Source organism: Epinephelus moara, chromosome 20 (assembly GCF_006386435.1).
Source record: "Epinephelus moara isolate mb chromosome 20, YSFRI_EMoa_1.0, whole genome shotgun sequence".
Classification (NCBI taxonomy): Eukaryota; Metazoa; Chordata; class Actinopteri; order Perciformes; family Serranidae; genus Epinephelus; species Epinephelus moara.
The window spans coordinates 27597167-27621365 of NC_065525.1; the positions used below are offsets into that span (position 1 = coordinate 27597167).

Here is a 24199-nt window from a genome sequence, read left to right on the forward strand (position 1 = left end):
ATTTTTGTGTGTAGTGGACATGGGTACTATTTAGGAGGAAAATAAGCAATTTATTTATGTCTTTCGTTTGAGGAAAATAGAACATGGCAACACAGATAATTTGCACCTGAACCAGCATGTGTAGTTGTTGTGGAAAATTTGCATGCAGACTTTCTGCATCTCCTTACCACATATTTTTGCACTGCACTGGTCAGAAACAGCTCTTAAGAGGTGCTAGTCAGCGAAATTTGTTACCTTTGTACAGAACCAGGTTAGCTGTTTCCCCTCTGCTTTCAGTCTCCATGCTAAGCTAAGCTAACCGTCTGCTGGTTGCAGCCTTATGTTTAATTGCCAGACATGAGAGTGGTATGAATCTTCTCATCTATCTCTTTGCCAGAAAGTGAAAAAGTGTATTTCCTAAAATGTCAAACTACTGCTTTAAATTAGAAGACACAAAACAAGCATGACAAGATTAATACAGAAACTTGCTAACTAATGACTGTTGTTTATTGGCCCCTGAACAGATAATCAAACTTTGAAGCTAATGTTGCTCCTGGACTGTTTCTCTTCACTGATTTCTTTGTTCACTGCTGGAGAATAATGTATGTGTACAATTCAGTAATTAATTACTTTAAAGTTTTCCTCACTGTGGTTGCCATGGTCACAGGGTGAGCTGCCCCCACAAGTTGTCCGACCTTAGTGGCGGCTGCTTGCTGTCTAAAAGTCCCTTTATTTAGTCGCATTTATAGACAAGAGTCCGACATTTGCCATCACATTTATGTAACAAGGAGCTGAAGGGACTTCTGTGTTGTAACCAAAGGCAACAACACAAAGAGCACTGTGGAGCGTTACCTTGCCGATAACGTCGTTGCGGCTGAGCCTGTCCTTGTCCATGACGGTGATGATGATGGTGGTCTCCCTCAGCACATGGGCGGGCACGTCGAAAGGGAAGGACTCGTTGAAGACGGGGTTCAGACAGCGCTTCATCGTCACCGTCTTCTTCTTCTCTACTCGCTTGTCCTTGTGCATCAGCCACACCTTCACATATGGATCTGCAACGTGGACGCAGAGAACAGCAGTTTACATGAGAGGGAACATGAAGATGCCCACTGAGGGTGAGTTTTAGTGTCAGGTTTGCAATTACCCTCTTAATTGTTAAAGTCAGGGAAGGCAGCAGGGAAGCAGATACCTAGTTTGAGCTCAAGGTCAACTTATCCCCTGAGCCGGGAAACATACAAATGAGGAAGTATTTATGGAAATAGGGCCTGGGATTTGTACAACCAGTTCTGGAGCATTATCATAATCTGTAATACTAACAGACAACTACTCCTACTACTGCAAGAGGAAGTAATTCTACAAAAATAATCAATCCACAGAGAGACCTGATACTTAAAAAACCAGCACCAGACTGAGCTGACACAGATTTGGCTGGGAGGCTGAAGATCCTCATAGATATACAGGAAGAGAGAGAGCAGGAAAGATAGAGGGCACGGGAGAGATGCTTGATGTAATGTCACCTTGCTGCCGCAGCTATCTACGGCGCAACCCGTCTGAGGAGCCAGACGGCAACCGTCTTCTGCACGGACGGGTCAGCAAATGTTTGAACACGTAGACGGAGCTTCCAATGTCATGAGAAGGGCTTCAGATGGGTGAACTAGGGTTAGAAAGAGGAAAAGACTCAGCAAACATACCTGAGGTGCCCCCGATATCCATGGCTTTGAGATTACGCGCTTTGATGATGTTCACAGTGATGGTGTTGGCAGTGGGATTATAGCAGAGAGACACCAGCAGGTCTCCTCGTCTCCCCTGAGGAACACAAACACACACACAAAAACAAACACAAACACACACACACAGGAACACAATGGTGTGTGAATCACCCAGTCTAATATCAGATTTCATCAGGGAATATCAAACTCCAGATTACTCACTAGCTCGTTGTGAAATCTTACATCACTGCCCTTTCTGCTCTAACCCCTTCTGCCAAACACAGATGGTCCAGTGACCAGGCTGGCTTAGCCGAGCCCGTTGCTCACACTGAAATTACGTCAATCAAGCTTCACACGCTGAGAGCAGTTAACAAATTGCATCACACTGTTAATAAAACTGTAATTACAACATCTGAATGACAACATGGGACTCGTCATCATTCGGCCTGATGGCCAGCCCTCCTTCTCTTACACTGCCATCACTGCAGGGTTTGAGCTCCTTCCAGAAGGTCTTTATCTGGCCCAGTTCCACCTTGTTAAGGGGGATTGACACCTCTCCAATGGGGTCATTCCTGCTGAAGCGGTCGTAGTCCAACACCTGAAGGTAGAGAGTGCGCTCCCTCACCTTCTCGTAAGGGAAGCCTAAAACAGACACAGACACAGATAACATTGAGGGGAGAGCTTAGTTACAGAAAGTGAAAAACATATTCTTGACAGTACGGAGAGGCCAGTGTAATCTGCACCGTGCTAACAAGGAGGAACTTGGCAAAGGCCAAAGTGCATTTCGAAAACGGCAGGACCAGCCGGCGCTCTCTCAAATGACTGAGAGGGATCATTATACTCTAGTCACAAAGAACTATCTCGTTCATTTTTCAAGAGCGCTGGCTATTGTTCTAATTTTGGAACCTTTTGAACATTATTTTGGCTTTTTTACCATTGTGCTGTCATCCAAGCACAATGGTCATAATGAAGCAACTTCAGTTCATACAGAGGTGAGACACTTCACTGCTCTCTGCAAGGCTGCGGCTGAACACCTGCAGTTTGCAGTGCTCAAGAATATTACTTTATTTAACAAAACCTGTCTGTAGTTTTTTTGAGCTGAAGGTTTAATATATGCAAAAAAAATTTATAATTTCACACCTTGTTTGCGAATTTTCACACAACTCCCACAATGCTCTTTGTCACTGCCACTTAATGGAACAATGGTACAAACTTAGATCTCTGATAAGTGTTTAGAATGCACTTAAGCAACACTTGACTGTAACAGAGAGAATTATGATACATTTTATTTATGTGAGTCTATTGTTAAAGGAAAAGATAAATGGCACTGTCATATTTGTTTGTTAAATGTAATGCGACAGTATAATCAGAGGTTGGTTTAGCTTTGTAACAGAAGTAAAGCACATGAGAAAAAGTGCTTTTCATGGTTCTTTCTTCAGACTGTAATTCTACTTTTTACTCAAGTATATTTGAACCAGTAATCTACTTTTTACTTCACTACATTTGCCATTTACACCTTCGAATTGACAAAGGTGGGGAGAGGGCACAAGAAGCACCTCTACTGCAGATACCAAGTTACCAGCCAAAAAGAAGCACCACCTGTCTTTTGACCACGTTTTAATGATGACAGAGCAAAACCCAAGACAAGAGCTTCCAGCGACAATCCCTGACCACATCTGGCCACACATTTTCTATACCAAAATCTAATAAACACAACAGTTACATGATGAGGTGCCTGCTGTGCCTCCCAAAAAACATCATGATCTCCGCTTTTAAAAACTCCTCTTCTAAAATCCATAAGCAATTTCAAGTAAGTTGAACATACTGAAGGTGAAAATTTAGTTAGCTAGCTAATGTTGGCTATGTTAATTTTTTTATGTGTAATGTCAATCTTTGACGTTATGATAATAAAGAAAAGGAGAGAGAGTGGGAGATTGTTCATATCTCAGTTGTATAGGCTTTGTTTGATCAGCCTACCTGCTCTACTTCATTATAAAAGCTTTATCAACGAGTGCTGCCGCACACCCTAATAAAAGAAAAAGTAACTTGTGCTTTAAGTAATTTATCAACCAGGTACTTTTTTACTTTTTCTTGAGTAGCTGTTGAAGATGGTAATTTTCACTTTTACTTTCATTAATTTTTTATGTGAGTAATCATACTTTTTCTTGACTATAGATTTTTAGTACTCTACCCACCAATGAACAGCTAGCCTGGTGCTACACTTTAATACTTCATTTTTTGTATTGATGCAAATAAAAAGATATAATATGTTAATTAGTGCGCTTTAGCTGTTGCTAAGTGAAGCAGCTTCAGGCTATAGCTTTATATTTAGTCTACAGATGATGGTATCAATCATCTTATCTAACTCTCAGCAAGAAAGATACTGTAATAAGTGTATTTCTCAAACTGTCAAACTATTTATTAAAGCTCTAGTTGGAAACTTTTGTCTGTCACTAAACTGTCACTAAATCCACACAGCGCCAAATGAGACAGATAATCTGAGAAAAAAATCATACTCCTTTGCCGACTCTATTGCCTTGTAGCACTTCTAGTGGCCTTATCACATTCAAATGAGAACAACCAATCAGAGCTGAGGAGTATCTAACGCAGCTGTCAATCGTGTCAATCACTGCTTGTGAATTGCGGTCAAACTGTGTCAAACTAGGCAGCGCTGATCAAGACTGAATCACAGTTTTGTTACTGCATTGCCTATCTCTCACCTTAAATGTTTTCAGAAACATGTGACCCAGCCAGTTGGTGGTGCTTGGTTTGACTTTCACTGTATCCAACATGGTGGCCAGGTTAAAAACCTTCTCATTTTACAGCTAAACAGTACACTAAAATGTGTTTCTAACAACATTTGAGGCAAGACATAGGCAATGCAGTAACTAAATCTTGACTCATATATGACCAGATGCCTAATTTGACAGTTTGACCACACACACGCACAACTGACATGACTGACTGCTGCTTAAGATACTCTTCAGCTCTGATTGGTTGTTTATGGTGTACCATGATAGATTCTGGAAAACACCATTAGAAGCAGCAGCAAGAGAAGGAGGGACATTATGTTTCCACAGATTATCTGTCTCTTGTTCTTCTTTCAGAATATAGCGACAGTTTCAGCAAATATCACTCAAACTTATTTTCATAAAAGTTACCAACTGTAGCTTTGAACAGGATTTAAAGCTTTGCCAGCACTAATATTGGCAGCCAGTCCCCTCAAGCTGGCAAAAGCTGATTGAGAAAACAGGCCCTGAAAACCAATTTTATCAATCAGCCTCTTGTATTGAGAAAAGTGGCCTTATCTGCCAGAGTCTGAACAGTTTGGTTATTTCACAGAGTTTTCAGTGTTCAACTGTTCATAAAAAAAATACTAAATATATTTGTTTTACTTTAATTTGAACTTATAATTTGAAGTGCTGCTTATTTAGTCATGAATATTTATTGTTACAGGGATATGCATAGGATTTATGAAGCTTTGATGAAAACACTTTTTTGGCAGCATGACAAAATGTGAAGGAAAATATGTAATAACAATAGTAACAACTGCAATAGTTCTTTGAAAAGAAGCTGAAAACAGCACAGACCCTCAAACAGGAAGGTTTCGTTCCAGTGGGGGTTGAGGTTCTTCCTCTTGACCTTGGTCTCCAGCTTGTGCTTTTTGTCAGGCAGCAGGTAGATTTTGACGAAGGGATCGGAAGTGCCGGAGAAGTCCTTGGCCGGGAGCTCCTGGCCCCTGAGAACTTTGACAGTGAGGGTCGTGTTCTGGAAGCTGTAACCTATGCTGAACTGGATCCGGCCCAGCTTCTCACTGATTGGCCCTTCACCGTCATCATCCTCTGAACCTGGAGACAGCTGTGAGGGACCACAAATGCACTCAAATAAATATAAATACATGCAGCAGCAGCCACTTCCATGAAAAGTTCAGTCCAAGGGCAAACACTTCCTCTGACACAAGCACGTGCACACAGACCGTGACAGAGTGAAGCTGCGAGGGGAGGAGATTTTAGAGCTGCGTTTCTATCACGGCGCGCTCAAGCAGCTGCTCAAAGGCAGAGATTGGTCTGACATTAAGAAGACTGAGAGTTTAATTTCCTTTCTAATGTTCTTAAGAGGCAGGAGGTGCTCAGATTGAAGATAGGCAAGCTTTAGACCACCCATTCTCTCTCACAGCCACTCCGACTGCTTTATCACTGCTGTGCACTAAAAGGCCACTATCTGATAGAAAGCAGCGGACAGAGAGGGGCAAAGAGAAAGCGGGAGACAAACAGCAAGAGCAGGAGAGAGAGAGAGCATTGCATGAGGGGCATGGAGAGAACGCAAGCATAGCTCAAGGTTGGCATTTCGCACTTGCAGCCGTTTATGTGGTCACCTCTTTTCTCCCCGCAGCTCCACCTTCTGTCTCTGTCCTTTATTTTTTTCCTCTCACTGCAACAATGGCACTGATTGGAAATGAGGACTTTGAGGGAGATAAGACAACCAGCAGATCATAAGACCACTTTGTGCAAGTGCCTCCACTGACGCTTTGAAAAAGGCCAGCCTGGGTGTCTGGTTTGCATGCAAACTCTCTCCCTCGAAGCATCACCTGAAATTGTTGATTTCAGTGCTTTAGGTCAGAACTTCAATTTCAAAGCTGAAAAGACTCACTCACTCAGCTTTTGTCAATATGGGTTATAGAACTGACAGGCAGAGCAAGTGTGAAATATTCCAAGTCTAATTTATCAAACAGTGTGAGTCACCTTGGATGGGCTGTCTCGCTTGATTGCCACTGTAGGAACTGCCTGTGTGTTTTTTTCCTATTATGGCTCTCTTATTACCACGTGCAGCTTTAAATCAACCCGGAGGATGACTCGGCAACACTTATCCTACCTGCTGACTAAGAGTGACGCGGCCAAAAGTATATGGACGGCAGCATACTGCAGACATAAATGATGACTGCACATTTCATTCCAAAACCACGGGCATCAATATGATTCCGACACTCTTCTGGTTTCAGCCTTTCCAAATGATTTTTGGAACTTGGTTAGAGTTTTCTTCCATTCAGCCATGAGAGCATTAATGATGTCGGGCACTGATTTTGGCTGATTAGGCCTGGCTCACAGTTGGCGTCCTGATTCATCACCAAAGATGTTGGATGGGGTGGGCAGGCTAGTCAAGCTCTTCCACACCGAACTGGAACTGTCATGTCAAGGTCAGTTTACTCATCATGAGGACTGGAGTACTACTCAGCCAGTAAAAACAGCTGCATAATGACGTCTGTGGCTCTGGACAGCGCTCTCTAAAATCTGAGACAATGATTTCATCAGGGTTGCCCAGACTTGGAGACTGAAACTTTAAAGCAGGCAGAGAATTTAAAATACACAAGCATGTAGGATGTAGGATGCAGTGTTTTGGGGGATTTGAAACACACTTGAGACAAAAAAAATCTGAACCTGCCGGCCTGTTCTTCATTTTTTTAACTATGTCTTGTGAGTCTCTGATTTTTTGGAAGTGCTATGTTAAATTGCTGGTGTGGCTTTATTAGATTTCACTTAATGCCCTTCATTTCCTTAATTTTTCATGCTGTCAACAAATCCCATGAAAAGCCAAATAATGACAATGAATTGATCCTACTAAAAGTTGTCTCCGTCGCTAAAGCTTCATATAGCTTAAACCTCTGTGCCATAGAGCTCAATTGTTATCTGAAATCTATTAAATACACATTAATAGATCACACTGTTGTACTGGGTCACATATTCCTTCCCAATCCCACGCACATCATACTGCCATAATACCAACTAGCGCATATTTATTTGCAGCCAAAAAACGTCCCAAACAAAGTCACTGTTTTGTCTATTTGACTCACACTTAATAAGATCTACAGCACCCAGCTGTGTTGGGAAATAACTCTTTTAAGGTTCACATGTTCAACAGGAATCAAGTGGCAACCTCCAGGGCTGAAAAATTAATCCAACGCTGAAGTGCCAAAAACCGCAGTTCCTCTAATGACCACCCACTTGAGGCTGGCTACAAGAGCGAGTCAATCCTCATAGACACCCATGATAAAATGCCTAAATTTAAAGCAGAATTTAACATGTTTACAGCCTGGTACAAGAAAAGGTTTTCATCTCTGTAGCTAATCCCCCCCTTCATGACAACTGAGTGACAGGTGGCTGCTGTCAGTTGACAAGTCGCTACCACAGTGACGACTTGGTAACGTAACCATGAGGAGTGGGAATCACCAGAGGCTCCACAATACCATATTATCACGATACTTAAGTCACAATACAATATGACTGTGATTTTAAACATGTTGCGATATGCTGAGTATTGTGATATAATATATAGCAATATATTGCAATTTATTACCTTTTTTTTAACTGTTAATTATATCCCTGAAGGAAAACTTTGTCTATATCTGTATTATCTTATAAGATTAAGTTTTCAGTTTTCAGACTATCTAAAGTTTAATTTGTATTTGAAATATTAATGATATATATAATAAGAAAATTGATACTTTGCAGGGTGTGACGATACTGCCACGCAAAAATACCGTGTATAAAATATGCTGTGTCAATTTTTTCCCCCACCCCAGTAACCATGGTGTAACCCCAGATTCACAGAGTACGGGCTAAGTCAAAGCCGTTGCTATTTCAGTGTTCTTTCAGTGGTCGACTAAAAAAAAATCTTGTTCAGTGTTTGGTTGTACTAAAAGACCCTCTCAGGAGACAGACGTTCAGTTCTTTCAGTAAGTACATTTGATTTAATGGTTGTAAGCCTGTTTTTCTCGAGCAAAAATTAGCATTATCGCAGTTAACCATAGATTGTAAATGCACAGTGCTAACCAAGCTAGCAGCTGGTGTTAGGGTTAGCTCCACTCTTTCGTCCAATTCTGGCTCCAAAAATACCAGATGGTGATGGCCAAAGTGCCAAACTCAAGGCCTCAATACAGAAGTCCAAAAAGCAATGGGTGATATTACGGTGGCTACATCTATTATTTATATACAGTCTATGGTAAGAATCAATGTACTCGTGGCTTGGTGTCACAGATAGGGTAGGGGAGCCTGAAAGTACTGAGAGAGAGAGAGAATATCACAAAGTTCAGTTTTGGGCTTTTAATGGGATATATTGATGATAAAATAATATAGAATATCACCCACTTTATCCTCAGTATAGCAGGGGTGGATGTGTGCTGGGATAGAGGCTCTTACCATCACCATGTCTCCAGTGAGAGAGTTGGCCAGGTCCGTTACGGAGGAGTGGCCATCAGCATCAGGGGGTTGGCCCTTGGGGCTGTTAGCTGGCTTGTTGCCCCTGTAAGCAGAAACACAGGTTGACCCGGAGGGAAAATGGCAAGGACGTGCTGAGAAGCTAACTCGTCTCCAGAAAGAGAGAATGTCTGAGCACACAGGGAGTCCAACCTCCACCTGTTTGGCGCTTGAAAACCACCTATCTGAAACGACCAATTGAGTCCAAGTTTGCTTTGGATAGATGTCACTTCAAAGTAGATTGTGCTTTCTCTAGCTATCATGAGCGGAGCCAAATAAAAATCTGCCAAAGATTTGACAGATTAACAGCGGGCGCTAGAACTGAGGACATTTGATGCTGTGAGTTGTGTTTGATGAAACTTGGAATCTGAGATGACTATGCATATGTCCAGTGTGGCAAACATCCATATCTCTAACAAGAAAGTTACCTCCGACAAGTAAACAAAGACATTTTCAGACACAGCACAAACCCACTAAATTTAAAATTGATAGAACCCAATTCATTATCTCCAATCCCCACAGAGTTCATGATCAACCCGTGTTCCCTCTACAGACATTAACGAGACACACATGTATACTGACATGTATAGCAACATGACGTCACTATATATATATATACATATATACAATAGACAGACATGTATAGCAACATGTAGAGGACCAGACATTTAACGGGACAGATGTACAACAGTTTTGGAAAGTGTTTGCGTGTTTAAATCTCTCAGTTATTAAGAATCTGCATCAACAACACAAAATATTAATTAAAAAAAACATGAAAGAGAGAACAGAGATCTCCCATGGCACAGCTGGTACTTAGGTACAAATGTTAATAGATGTTAAGTTTAGTTCCTTCACATGAGGATTGTTGGAAACATAACGTTAAAGTGGGACAAACATTCTGGGAGAAAAACCTCTATGTTCATACATCATGAAAACAACAAGAATCACAAAGTGTAAAGAAAAAAAATCAGCAAAAGAAGAAGAAAAAAAATCAAAAGAAGAATAAATATTATGAGATTAAAGAAATAATGAGGATAGATAGAAGAAGAAAGAGCCAAATGTGAAAGTCCTGGCCAATGTAATGTGACACATTGGACACACAGCACTCCATAGATGACTGGTCAAGGCACATGGAGAGGCTGAACACTGAAACACTGTTAGGCAATAAACAAACAGTAAGTACAGAAGAAAAACGACAACAGACACACAGAGAAAGAGAAAAGAAATGAGCAGAGAGAGGATGCTGAAGTTGCAGACACACACACACACACACACAGAGACACCGGACAGAAATCATAAAGACTGTAGATAAGATAGAAAGGTTCAACAAGGAATGTAAGAAATAGAAAAGCAAAGCTGAAAATTATTTATCTGTATTAGAAGAGATAGAAAGTATTAATAGCATGAACAGTGAGGTTACGAAAACCAAAATCAAACAGAGAGTGAGATTGTTACAAACACCAGCACATTAGAGAGAAAAACAGAGCTGCAAGAAAAGATAGGGAATGAAGGAGGGAAAGCCTGGAAACACAAGAGAGGCTTAGTTTGGTCAGTCTGATAAGTATCAAAGAATAAGAGACAAAAATAAAGAGCTATGCAGACACAATATCTCTAACAGAAGACAAAGGGGCGAACATGCTAAAGGGAGAAAAAGAGCACAGAGAGGAAAAGAAAAAGACAATAAATACAATTGATCACCAGGAAAAGGAGGGCTAGAACCACTGTTCTTTACGCGAAGAGCTCAAAATAAACGATAAATGAGGTATAGTATGAGAGAGAAATAAGGCATAGATAATACCATACAAAAATATATCATCGAAAACACGAAAAGGGACATAAGAACATAGGAAATGCACATTTAGAGTGTCACAAAAGAGGGTGTTGGTAGAAATGGAGTATAAATTATAGAAGTTGACTTTAAATCTAACCTGATTTTCCAACCTTTAAGCAACACTCTAAAAGTGTGGAGTGGGGACACAGGGGCCAAAGCACAAACTGGCATTGGCTACATGTGCATATATAATATATGCAAGTAGTTGTCACTCAGAGAGTGAAGGCAATGCCCTGGACAGGCAGAAAACAAGGAGCCCATAGAAAAGTCTGTCTGTCTGGCCAGCAATCTCTGTCGAGCTTTTCACTGAGAGAATGTCTTTTTTTTTTTTTTTTGTCGTCGCTGGGCGCTCTGGAGTGCAAATTTGGATGAGAATAGATGTTGAATGCAATAATGTATACATTTTTGCTGAAGACAAGGACAGAACCGGGGGAAAATATACTGACAAATAGACAGACAGAAAAAGCAAGCAAACAAGACAAGCAAACAGACAATCACTTGAACCAGCAAAGGAACCAGAGCGAGACGGGGGGGAAGGAGGGATGTTAACCATTTCGAGAGGGGAAGGGAATATTCATCAATTGGTGTTAGTCGTATTAGTCGCCAAGGGAGGTAATTGCATTTGCAGGGGCCTGTTTATCTTTTGCACAGACTCTAAACTGCAGGCAATGAGTTTGAGAGGCGAGGAAAAGGCTGGGGTAAAACACTAAACCAAGATCTGAGGATCAGCTCAAAAGAGCTCTAAAGCACGAAGAGAGACTTCGGGTTTGAAGTAAAGCAAGGTACCTCCCTCCTCCTCCACCTCCCAACTATCGATGGGGGAGTGAACGTCTTAAATTATTCATTCTCCTTCATGCTTCATTCAGGGGTTCAGTGCATTCTCAGGTAAGAGCTAGTGCAGCCAGGGGAATGGCCTTTCTACCAGCCCTGCTCTACAGCACCTGAGGAGGTCCTCTGCTCCAGCGCTGCCTCCAGGCTGTTTAAACAAAGCGGCTGGAGCTGCGGATTTATTGCAGAAAATATAAAGATACTTCCTCCAGATCATACAGTACATCATGAATTGAAAATGGCTATTGGTTTCAGTTTATTTAATTTCTAAAAAAGCAATATTAATTGTGGCAGATGGTAATACTACAACTGCTACATTTTGGTGCCAATGCTTTTTCTGTCCGACCCCATGGGGGTTTGATATGGAAATTGACGCTTTAAAGCCTGCAATTGTCTACAGTATCCAGTGGGAGGCAGAATGGACTCGAGTTCAGATCAGATTCTCCCACAGCTAAGGAACAGAAAGTGGGCTGTTGGCATAGCAACGGCTCTAGAAACACAGACCATACATTTGGGGGTTTGGGGTGTGTGTAACAAGAGGTTGTGGGGAGTGGGCGCAGGGGAAGGGTGTGTTTAGAGGGGTGCAGCAAACAGGCAAACACACTGAGAACAAAGAAGATAAGGTATAGGATATATGACAGGTACGGGTGAGAACCTCGCAGACACACACATGAACAGACATATGGAGGCAGGCGGGGCCACTTTGGGTTTCACCGTCCTGTGATACTATCCTGTTTTGTTACCTGACCGAGGGCCAGCAGCTCGAAGAGAGGGGGAGGGGGGGAAAGACACTCCACTTCTAGGCTGGAGAGAGACGCGAGAAAGAAAGCCCAACCCAACCCCTCTTTTTTTTTTTCTCCCACCCCTCTGCAAACATGTCACACTCAAACAAACACGCTCGCCTGAGACCATGAAGTGATGTATTTTCAATGTCTATGCTCAATTTCATAGCCGCCCACTAGATCTATCATTCTTCAGGGGCCACAGCACACTTCCCAGGATCATACACAGTCAAAACCACAGCAGTGAAGCATGGCGCTGCTTACATAACTCGTCATCCACATGAAACACATGTACATTCACACTGGAGTCAGCCAGTCATTCCTGCTGCTTCACTTCTCAGGCTACGACCAAAAATTCTGCTGCGGCGTATAAATATGGATGCTTTCACTGTTAACTAATTACTTCCTGCATGTTGGAACTGGAAATGAGTCTAAAATAGCATCGTTTACTGAAATCCCATTTCAGGAAGAAGCAACAAGGGAGGTGCTAAATGCTGCCTTCTGTGTCTCTGCTTCTTCAAATGGAAATAGAAAATCACAAGACAATTCAGCGGATGCCAAACGTTGATTTTTATAAGCACTGTTTTATGTCTATTTTCATTTTATTAGAAGCCACATTTCAAATGCACTACTTTTAACTTTGGTGGCCGGCGATTGCCCTGTTGGTACGATACAGTTAAGCATTGCAAACATGATTACTTCTGAATCCGAAGATGAGCTTAGAGTCTACCCTATCTATAACAGTTGAGCTCCACCTCCCTTTATGGCCTCCCAATACTCTCTGCAATTTAGCATTCATGATGTCTACGAGCTCAATTAAAACAACTACAGCGTTGTTCCAGGGAGTTTGAGCAACATGAAATCTTCAAAACATTCTTAAAAGTCCATTAAAACTCTGTACACGAGTGTACCAAATGTTTTGAATCCCGATTCAGATTCAAAAGATTGCCTCTGGGGCAGAGGCTGCTGCAGATGTGCCACCTGTTCTAAGGCAGGACACAAGGGTACTAGGTTAATGCTCTAAATAGCTCATCTCCCCATCCATCCATCTATCTGTATGTATGAGATGAGCATGTGTACCAGCGTGTACCTGCTGGCAAGAGTGCTGCCTTCAGCAGCACATAACGCATGGATGTGCAGAGTGCAATAAGTACTCCCTCCTACAACTCTCATAAAAGGAAGATGGATGTACACCCTGAATATTCCCTCATCCTCCCCTGACATATGGATGGATGTACGTACGAATGCACTAACCTCCGCCTCCTCTCTTTGTGACTCCTTTTTTCCGCCTTAGTGCTATCTGCTTCCCCCTCTCTTAGCACAAAGCTGAATGCATCTCAACATTCCCCCTGTGATGTCTGGATGAGCGTGGTGGCCACAGGGAGCCAAAGCCTCAGGGACAGACTTAAGCAGAGCCCCTGAAGACTCTGCTGATTAGCCGGGCCCATAAAGCCCCTGTCACAGGAGGAGCAGACTAGTAGAGCATAGCGAAATCAATTTACATGTTTATGTACAAACAGATTATATCATCTGGAAGCATTATAACAGCAGCTTTTCTATTATCTAAGAATACAAGGCCTAAATTACCACCTTAAATGTTGCTCTGCACATAGAAGTGACCTCAAAATGACCTGACATTACATTAGCCAAAACACACATCCTCCTCCACACAAACATTAAACTCCTCCTCCTCAGACTAATGCTGTTAAAGCACAAACACGCAGTGCCTTTAAATAAACACACATTTCTATCGATTTAGGTTAAAGGTCACAGCCGCCATACGCCGCTTGCCTTTCATGTCAAGTTAAGCAATGTAATAAGCTCATAAATTATGAAGCAATATTCTATAGCCCACTTGGCAATTAGCAGACACTCAGAGAGAATCCTTCTGAGTGCATTGCGTCTTTGAGGCCGAGTACACATCTATATTTATCAATATCAACAAGACGTATTCTCAAACAAGAAGAATCTCCACTGTCTTACACAAAATTACGTAACATGCATGGATGAATAACTGAAAGACCATAGGCAAGTGGATTGAATGTTAATGTAGCACGAGGATATTCCCCGCCTCTTCTGTCCTGAACCTCCGTCCTCATTGGGCTGTTCGCTTGTTGCTCAGAGAGAGATCTAGATTCAAAGCTCTCGGGGATTGTGGCTTCTCTTTATAGCAACACTGGAGGAGAACCTACAGTATAGGTTCACTGAATCACAACAGAATGAGTGAAGACCAATGAGGCATTATCAAGCCACTCCGACATCCTAATTAAGCTCTCTAAGATCCACAATCTATGGATGCCTGGGATATAAACAGCTCAGCATGTGTGGCCCCAGAATCACAGCAACACACAACCTCTTTAATCCAGCCGAGCTCTGCTCTGCTCTTTTATCGTGCAACCCTCCCTCCCTCTATGTCCCCTGAAAATATGTAACCTTGGTTTTAAAGTCTCAATCACCACCACCAACTCTGCTGCAGTTCAAACTGTCAGTCAGCTCCTGCCTCACTTCATAAACAAATGGCAGCGCAGATCACTTTCATCCGGCGACCGCACACATACACAAGGTCAGTGAAGGAGCATAATGAATATCACGCTCTATAACACCTTCTCATGGCCAGTGGGGATAGCAGTGTGTTTGTTTGGCGTGCCTTCAACTATGGCCGAGCAATAATGAAGCGTTAACACATGGCTGAAGGGCAAACAAAAGGGCCCTCTGTTATTATTTGTGCCTTAAGTAATTTACATACATGTTCCATTAGCAAGATTATTTAGCTAATTGCAGTGCAAAGACAGGACAATTAGTGTTTCCGGTGGTGGAAGAAGCACTCAGATGTTCTACATAAACAGAAGTAACAATCCAACGATGTTAAATACTCCATTATAAGTCCTGCTTCAGTTAAAGGACAGCAGTATTATCAGCGAGATATATGTTTAAAATCAAATCTAATATATGACATTATAAGGTCCTAATACTGATGCATCAATGTGTAAGCAGCAGTGTTGCTTTACTGTTGCATACTGTTGTTGCTGCTCGAGGTGGGGCTGGTTTTAACTACTTAATTTACTGTTTAGTTTAGTCCAGTGGTTCCAAAGCTAGAGGTCGGGCCCCCTCCAAGGGGTCACACAATAAAATCTGACGGGTGGTGAGATGAAGTTCTGCTGCACAAATTTGTATTTGTTTATCTGGAATATTCTTTTTATAGTATTTTTGTGAAATGCTGGATGATTTAACTTATTTGGGCCTCAAACTGTCATTTAAATTTAGCATCTGAGAAGTTTAGAGGGGAAATGTCTCTTAAGCCCAGTTCAGACCAATGACTCGGGACGAGGCAAAATCATCTTAGAATGTTGCAGAGAAAAGTTGCAGCAATGTGAACTGGCCATCTGAGCTAAACTCAAGCCGGCTGATGGTGTCACCTGCAACTCCGCTGGTCAAATCACTGGTGGCTGATTTAAGAATGTAGAGAATGTAATAAGAAAGAAAGAAATAAGAAAGAACGTAAATCTCGTCACCTGGTTCTACAGTCAATCGGCTTGTAGTGCAGTCTGCTGGGCAAGTCAAAATGACCACAGTCAGTTGCTCTGCCCCCGTGGAGCCCTACTATACCGTCCTTACGTGTGCCAGTGTCGGACGTTGGGTCGCTCGCTGTTATGTGCTCCATCTGATGCTCATTTTGTTTGCTTTTTCACCATTTCATCACTACTACAAATGCAACTGTAGCCAGTATCTCACTATCACTATCCTCATTCATATTTTTAAGAAACTACAAATTATATGTAGCAACAAAAAGAGGCTGAAAAGCTGGAAATCAGAACAGAAGTACAGAGAGATGTTGCATAGAGATGATACACCGTCTCATCTAGTTGTATTGGTGTGAACCAGCAGGTTTTCATAACGTTGCAGAACGGCACATTGCAAGAAGTTGCATGTTTCAACTCGTCTCATCATGAATCTCTGGTCTGAACTGGGCTTTAGGTGGAACTGCTAACAATTCACAGACATGAAGTGTGCAGCCCTGTCTCTTGGGCAGTTTTCTCAAATGTCCAGAGAATCAGGTCCAGACATTATCCAGAGTTTCCCTTTCACACATATAGCACACAGCTGGAGTTTGTCTGTGTCAGAAGTGCCTTACCTACTGGAAATATTCTAATACTAGGTTTGTTTAGGCGAGGGGTGGTGCCTGGGTAGAGCATGCAGGAGACGGGATAGGCGCTGAATACACTGTGGTCACATAGCCGGTTCGTAATTTAATCATACACAGCATGATGCCGTGATTCCAGCATCAGCCCTAACTCACAAAAGTTCCTGAATCTCGTCATCTCTACTGTTAGACATTTTTGTTGCCATCTTCCTTTCAATAATCCTTCCTCTTTACCTCTGGATGTTTTTCTTTAGTTTTTTCTACAGGCAGCACGATAAAAACATCATCTGCCATCCACTCGCTTGCTGTGAATTCTCCGGACAATGACCTGCTTTATTCACACATGGGCTCAATCAAACATTACACAGACTTTGTACTAAAGAGCAGGCAGGAAAAAGTCTGCTTAATATCTGATCCAACTGATTCGGACAGCTCCACTGATCATTTCAGGTTTGCAGTGCATGTGTGAAAGGGGATCTTACGTTTGTATATAACTAAGTTGAAACAGCAAATACATTTTTGCATGAAACGTAATGTTGAGCGACTTAACATAATAAGGATATAACGTACCTGGCAAGTCACAAAAATGCACGGAATGTATTGAAATGTCCACTGTCAATATATTTATTTGTCTTCCGCCAAAACAGGCAATCTTGCAATACACTATCCACTTGTATTTTTCATTATTACCTTTTTTTCATTACCATTTAACCGAAATAATCTTTTGCTAACCTTAACCAAAGTGCTTTCGTTGCCTAAACCTAACCACAGACAGGAGTCAAGACGTGAACCCGAGGTGTGGTGTCATACAAAATGTATGTCGGTCACCCACCCCAACCATCTCCCTGTGAATGCAGTGCAGTAGATAAATGTAGTCTTTCATTAACTCAAAGAAACATCTCCGAACATAACCCAAGTGACAATTACATTACCATAATATGATTATGAAAACAATTTGGTAATATACAAATGTAATTTCTCAGAGATAGAGTGAGGAATAGGACAAGGGGCCCATACTAAACACTGCTTTTTTTGTAGGGAGTCACAAGCTGGAAACCACTGGTTTAATCTTTAATTATGCACTATATTTTATAATTTAATCAATATTTTTTTATGTCAAATCTGAATCTGTACAGTAGCTATTTACTATAGCTGTGAACTAACTTAACTTAGTCACTACTGATTGTTCCCCTAGTGTAGGGCACCATGTATCAGTTGTGCAGAGCAGCTCTTTGATATTAATCACCAGTGGAGAGATTTCCCTTTTATGTTAGCACTGATGATGCTAATGTTTGAGAGCCACATGAACTATTTACATTAATTTCAAAGGCTTTATGTTTGACAGAGATAATTTGCCAGTGACATGGTGTTCAGACGATCCATTTAGCTAAATAAATCCATGGGGAATAACATGAGTGATGCAGGTATGGAGTGATGGGCACATGAAGGACATGTTTGATGTAAGTGCACAGATTGCAATGATATAGCTATATAAGGGGTGTGGAGAGTGGGAGACGAATGAAGGCGCAGCTTTGTCTCTGGCTCGAGAGCCCCGTTTAGAACGAGCAATATGCCAAGAGCATGATTGATTAAATCATGGTCAGACATCTGTGAAGTCAGCACTAACACCACGGGGAATGATATACTCCCAGCAAGCTTACACCTTGCATTTCTAATAAACTGTGGACTGGCAACATTTATTTGAGGTTTCTAAATTTAGCATGCAATTAAAGAGCGGCTAAATCATTTATTATACATTTGAATTAGTAATCTATCATGAAACAAACAAAAGAATGAGTGGCTCAAGTGGAATTAGTTTACAGCTCAGAGGAGGGATACACAGGAGCCTGATAAAGGGCTGAGACATTTGAAGCTTTCATTATATTCAAATCTTTTCTTTTTTTTTTTTTACTTTCGAGTTCTCTATTGTTCACAGACTGTAAGCTGCCAGTCATTCTGTTTTGACTGAAAGAAATTAAATGAACCTCAGGTTAATCTAGAAAATGTCACAATGCACTCAATCATTGCTATGTCAAGGTGAGTGCACGAGCTGGACGGAGCAGCCCGCAGTTCCTGATGCTGTTTTACTCTATTAGTGGATTTCACAACCCATTTAAAGAGGTTTCCAGGTGAACACAAAAGCTGGGAAAGCCAGATGTAATGTGCACAGCAAATTACACAGAAAATTGTGCTCCTCTGTGGCTCTGCGGGTTTCACACTAATCCTGAACAATGGAGATAGTTTTGATGTTCACAAAAGCGACATTGTTACTGCAAGAATATTTTCATGCCTGTTTGTAACTCCATGCAGTGCAGTGCAGACTCTAGGAAAAGGCCACAGGATGCTTCAGGCCAAGAGACTAAAATGAGGCAGACAAACCCAGAGACAAATATCTTTCACTAGTTGCTGACGTAGTAGCTCTAAAGGCTAACTTTGTGTGATAAATAAAAGGTGCTTATTAGTTCAGCACAGACAATTTCTATCATGAAGACACAAGAGACCCTGTAAGTGTCTCCAGTTGCACAGCCCACATGTGTAGCTTCATGCTGCAGCTGTGAAGTCTCGATAAAAAAACAGTTACCATCTGTATTATAATAGAGCCCTAGTTTCAAATCATGTGTCAAATTGATGAAACACTTGTGAATGAGGAATAATTGGTGTGACAGGTAAATCAGAATTTGTTCGCCCTCCCCTGCCATTTTGTTTTAAGGTGTGTGTCATATTATGTATCTCCAAATTGTCTCCAATTTGTCACAGAATCAAAGTGAGGTTAAAACGACCTAATTGGACTGCTGAGGAAATCGAGTGTGTCGCATCTGCCTACGGCTGGACCCAACGCAGGATTTCACTCTGGCTCTGTGGTGTTACACGCTGGCGCAAACAATCAAAACCACCCTCCATGGCCGAAAAGATGAACAACAGGAGCACAGTGCGGTTTGAGCTGTTTGTTTCGCATGACACAGCCACTGTACTCATTTGTTAGTCTTAAACCGTTCCACGAAAAAATTGGTCCAATTCCAGAACAGAATGCAAAACTAATTATTTTGGGAGATAGGGAGATGCGAGCTGGAGTGGTGCATCCTTATAGATGACTGGAAATATTTTGGCTTCTAGTGTGTAAGGTGGCTGGCAAGGAATAGGTTTATTTTTAGCAGCGTGTTTATGTAAGTGACTAACATGTTGTGGAATAATGAGGAGGCTCTCTGGGCCCTCGGTGGAGTTACAGAGACGGGACTCTCAGAGCAGCAGAGGGTGATTGAAGGAAGCTAATGAGCAGGAGGGAAAAAACGAACACAAGAGTAGAAAAGACTGAGATAAAAAAAGCATGAAAATACAAAGGAAATACGACAATTACCAATGGGAGGTCTCTGTAAGGCAGGAGTGAAAAGAGAAACAAATAGAGATGAAATGGCGGAGGAGAATGTCATTGCGATGGGGGAGATAATTATCATGGTCAAGAAAAAAAAGACCACTGGCATGAGAAAACACTGTTTTTATTTGATTGAAGCTGAAATTTTACCCCTAAAAGCACTAAAAAGGAAATGGAGTACCAGTGAGCATCTCACTGCTGTGATTTATGAGCTCATTACTGCTTTACAGCTAACATCCAAATTGCTTTATCTCTTTACTCATCTCAGAATTACAGGCATTTTTTTCCTACATTTATAGTTTAATAGTCAGCTCTCATTTTTATTTCTGTAACAGAGTGTCAAGCTCCGGTGCTATTTCAGGTGCAGGTCTGTGACACAATGCACTTAAGTGCAGTGACTCACCGAAAAACACTACAAAACAATACTCGTCTCCTCTGCCTAGATTCTGAAATCATCTCCTGCTTTTCTTCGATATCATATCCTGTACATCCGTTCATTTGCACCGCATCATCTGCTCACACACAACAAGCACTCTCATACATTATCTGGTACCTCTTCTCAGGAGGGGGCTCCTGATTGGCTGGTGGTGGTTGTGGTGGTGCTGCCTGCGCTGTTTCCTGCAGGTCAGGGATATTGGCAAAGTCATCTTGCTCAGCCACACCAATGGCCAAAGCCAGGACCACCATCTTCCCTTCACTGGTTCCCCATACAAAAAATACAATAAAGAGATAGAAACAGAGATAGAACGAGAGGCGAGAAAAGAGAACAGATGCAAAGGATAGGGAAATCGGACATAAAGAAGGTGTGGTGCAGGGGGAGAGAAGAAAAGAGAGGTCATTTCAGGTGACAGCGAGGACAGAAAGCAGAGAGGCGGCAGGACAATAAGAGACCATAGGAGAGTAAACAAGAGGAAGCAGTAACAGAGAAAATGGTCATAAAGGGAAATCTGCTACGCCCATAAGCACTTTGTCCAGGGAAGGATATTAAGACAAAACCTTAAACTGTAACGGCCAAATTAATAATAATGTAATGATTCTAATGAAGTGGTGCTGTCAACAGGTGCAGGCTGTGTTCACATCATACAGACAACAAATAATTAAGGGAACTGTTGGTGATTAGTTAATGATTGTTAATGGATGTGATATTCAGCAGCTTGCACATCAGCTTCCACACATGTAAAAGGTATGTAGAGGCCCCGTACACACACTCACACCTCCCACACTCACAGTAATTTATCTAGTTATTTAACCTGCCTTCTGCTTTCCCTCCAGACTCACCTTTCCCTATCGAACATGCCTGTCGTCTTTCTCCAGAGTTAAGATTTAATTAAGCCTCATTAAGAAGATCTGGACTAATTGTTTCTATTTGAGTGACACAGTATCTTGAGGTGCTCGGTGTATGTCACCGTTTTCTGGGTCACTGCTCTCTCACTCTCAGTGTTGCACTCCTCTCATTTCATCTTCTCCATTATGCCACACTTGCTCTCCAAATCCCCTTTCCCCCTCATCGCTATCCTCTACTCTTAATTCTCTGCCTCCTTCCCTCCTTCCTGTCACCCACACCCACGGTTCTATAGCTTAAGCCTCTGACTGCGTTACAATACCTCTGCTAAGAAAATACGGTGCTGTCAAGCTGTGGAAAGATATCACCCTAAACTTCACAATTTCATCTTTCTTACATGCTGCCAGAAGTTTTTCTTGCAGCACCATGAAGCCTTGTTTAATAATCTCCATTATACGTCTATTCCAGTGGTTTCCCAACCTTTTATGCCTGACCTAGCCCCACAACCACCCTCAGATAAGTACCACTTCTCCGATACCACCCGTCATAAATAAACCATTTATTCATTACTTTTATCTATTTAAATGGTTAATCCACTACTTTTACCTTTTTTAATGATTATCCACTACTTTTATCTAGCTATTTAAACCATTTATCCTTTACTTTTACCTAACTATTTAAACTTTTTATCCTTTACTTTTAGCTAACTATTTAAAACTCTGTATCCTTTACTTTAAGCTAACTATTTAAAGTCTTAATCCTTTACTTTTAGCTAACTATTTAAACTATTTATCCTTCAGTTTTAGCTAAGTTTTTAAACTCTTTACCCTTACTTTTAGCTAACTATTTAAAACCTTATATCCTTTCCTTTTTCTAACTTTTTGAACTGTTTAAACTTTACTTTTAGTAATTAATCCTTTACATGTATCTAACTATTCAAACTGTTAATCCTTTACATGTATCTAACTATTCAAACTGTTAATCCTTTACATTTAGCTAACTATTTAAACTATTTATCCTTAAGTTTTAGCTAAGTTCTTAAACTCTTTACCCTTACTTTTAGCTAACTATTTAAAACCTTTTATCCTTTCCTTTCTTCTAACTTTTTGAACTGTTTAAACTTTACTTTTAGTAATTAATCCTTTACATGTATCTAACTATTCAAACTGTTAATCCTTTACATTTAGCTAACTATTCAAACTGTCAATCCTTTACATTCAGCTAACTATTCAAACTGTTAATCCTTTACATTTAGCTAACTATTCAAACTGTCAATCTTTTACATTTAGCTAACTATTCAAACTGTTAATCCTTTACATTTAGCTAACTATTCAAACCGTTTATTCTTTACTTTTAGCTTACTATTCAAACTGTTAATCCTTTATATTTAGCTAACTATTCAAACTGTTAATCCTTTATATTTAGCTAACTACTCAAACTGTTAATCCTTTACTTTTGACTAACTACTAATCCTTTACTTTTAGCTAACTATTCAAACTGTTAATCCTTTATATTTAGCTAACTATTCAAACTGTTAATCCTTTACTTTTGACTAACTACTAATCCTTTACTTTTAGCTAACATTCAAACTGTTAATCTTTTACTTTTAGCTAACTATTCAAACTGTTAATCCTTTATATTTAGCTAACTACTCAAACTGTTAATCCTTTACTTTTGACTAACTACTAATCCTTTACTTTTAGCTAACATTCAAACTACTAATCCTTTACTTTTAGCTAACTATTCAAACTGTTAATCCTTTACTTTTGACTAACTACTAATCATTTACTTTTAGCTAATTATTCAAACTGTTTATGCTTTACTTTTGAGAAACTATTTCACCTGTTTATTCTTTACTTTTAGATAACTATTCAAACTGTTAATCCTTTACTTTTAGCTAACTATTAAAACCTTTTGTCCATTGCTTCTAGCAAACATTTAAAATGTTTATTCTTTACTTTTAGTTAAATCTAACCTTTTATCTATATAACTATTAAAACCTATAATCGATTGCATCCAGCTAACTATTTAAATCGTTAATCCTTTACTTTAGCTAACTATTTAATCTGTTTATCCACTACTTATATCTAACAACTTTAACCGCTTATCAATTTAACCCATTTCTTTACTTGAAGCTAATTATTAACTGTTTACCCTTTACTTTTAGCTAACTATGTTTTATTCACTAAATTTAACGTTAACCATTTATCCATTCATTTTATCTATTTTTTCCATTACTGTTATCAAATGATCTACATTGTCTAAAATTTACTTTTAACAATTCAAGTAGTTTATCCTTTACTTTTAGCTACTATATAACATTGTATCCTTTACTTTTAAATAACTATTTGAACTGTTTCATCTTTAACTTTTAGCTTGTTGTTTCAACTGTTTAAGTCTTTTAGCTAACTGTTTTAACTTCTCTGTTAGCTTACTGACTAGTTTTCACACTCAGCTATAGCAGCAGGTGGTGGTCATGTGTTACAGCTGACTCAATATTTGGATTTAAAAAAAAATTGGATCATATTAATTTCTTAATTAATCAATAAATAATTAATTGAGCTACTCCACAGTCTTTTCACATATCTTCTGGCAACTGCAGAAGTACTCTGTAGCACACATGCACCCCTAGTTGAGAATCACTGGTCTACAACAAATTCAATGGTATGGTGCTTTTATTGATACCATAGGTATAGGTTAATGGTTAATGGTTATTGGATCCCTCTTTTACCATTACCTTTTAAGTACAAGCCTTTACACTCAAGAATATTGGTGACACACTTCAATTAATGCAGCAAACGTTGAGTAAGTGGAGGCGAGAGAGGGAGCAGACATTAATGACACAAGGATAAGTTATTGATTTTAAGCCAAAAAGCATAGAGACCAATCACCCAAGAGATCCATTTGGTCAAATGGCTCCAAAGGCTAGATATCTGTGTCAATCACATCAACACATTCATTGAGCAATGATTCACCCAGATAGGGAATCTGGCCAAGATTGAAATTAACTGTCTCGAACAATGGGTC

At 40.4% G+C, this 24199-nt stretch overlaps 1 protein-coding gene across 3 annotated transcripts in view; it reads right to left on the reverse strand.

The window, feature by feature from the left end:
• syt7a (synaptotagmin VIIa) overlaps nt 1-24199 on the reverse strand; it is a 112324-nt gene that overhangs the window by 14033 nt on the left and 74092 nt on the right. For all 3 annotated transcript variants that reach the window (XR_007571839.1, XM_050073527.1, XM_050073526.1), the window contains 6 exons: nt 20444-20587; nt 8882-8984; nt 5279-5546; nt 2161-2330; nt 1671-1785; nt 832-1031 (listed from right to left, as the gene is read on the reverse strand). Coding sequence is in view for 2 of the 3 variants with exons in the window: in XM_050073527.1 (XP_049929484.1) it covers nt 832-1031; nt 1671-1785; nt 2161-2330; nt 5279-5546; nt 8882-8984; nt 20444-20587 (1000 nt within the window). In the remaining variant the exon portion in view is untranslated. The remainder of the gene's footprint in view (nt 1-831; nt 1032-1670; nt 1786-2160; nt 2331-5278; nt 5547-8881; nt 8985-20443; nt 20588-24199) is intronic.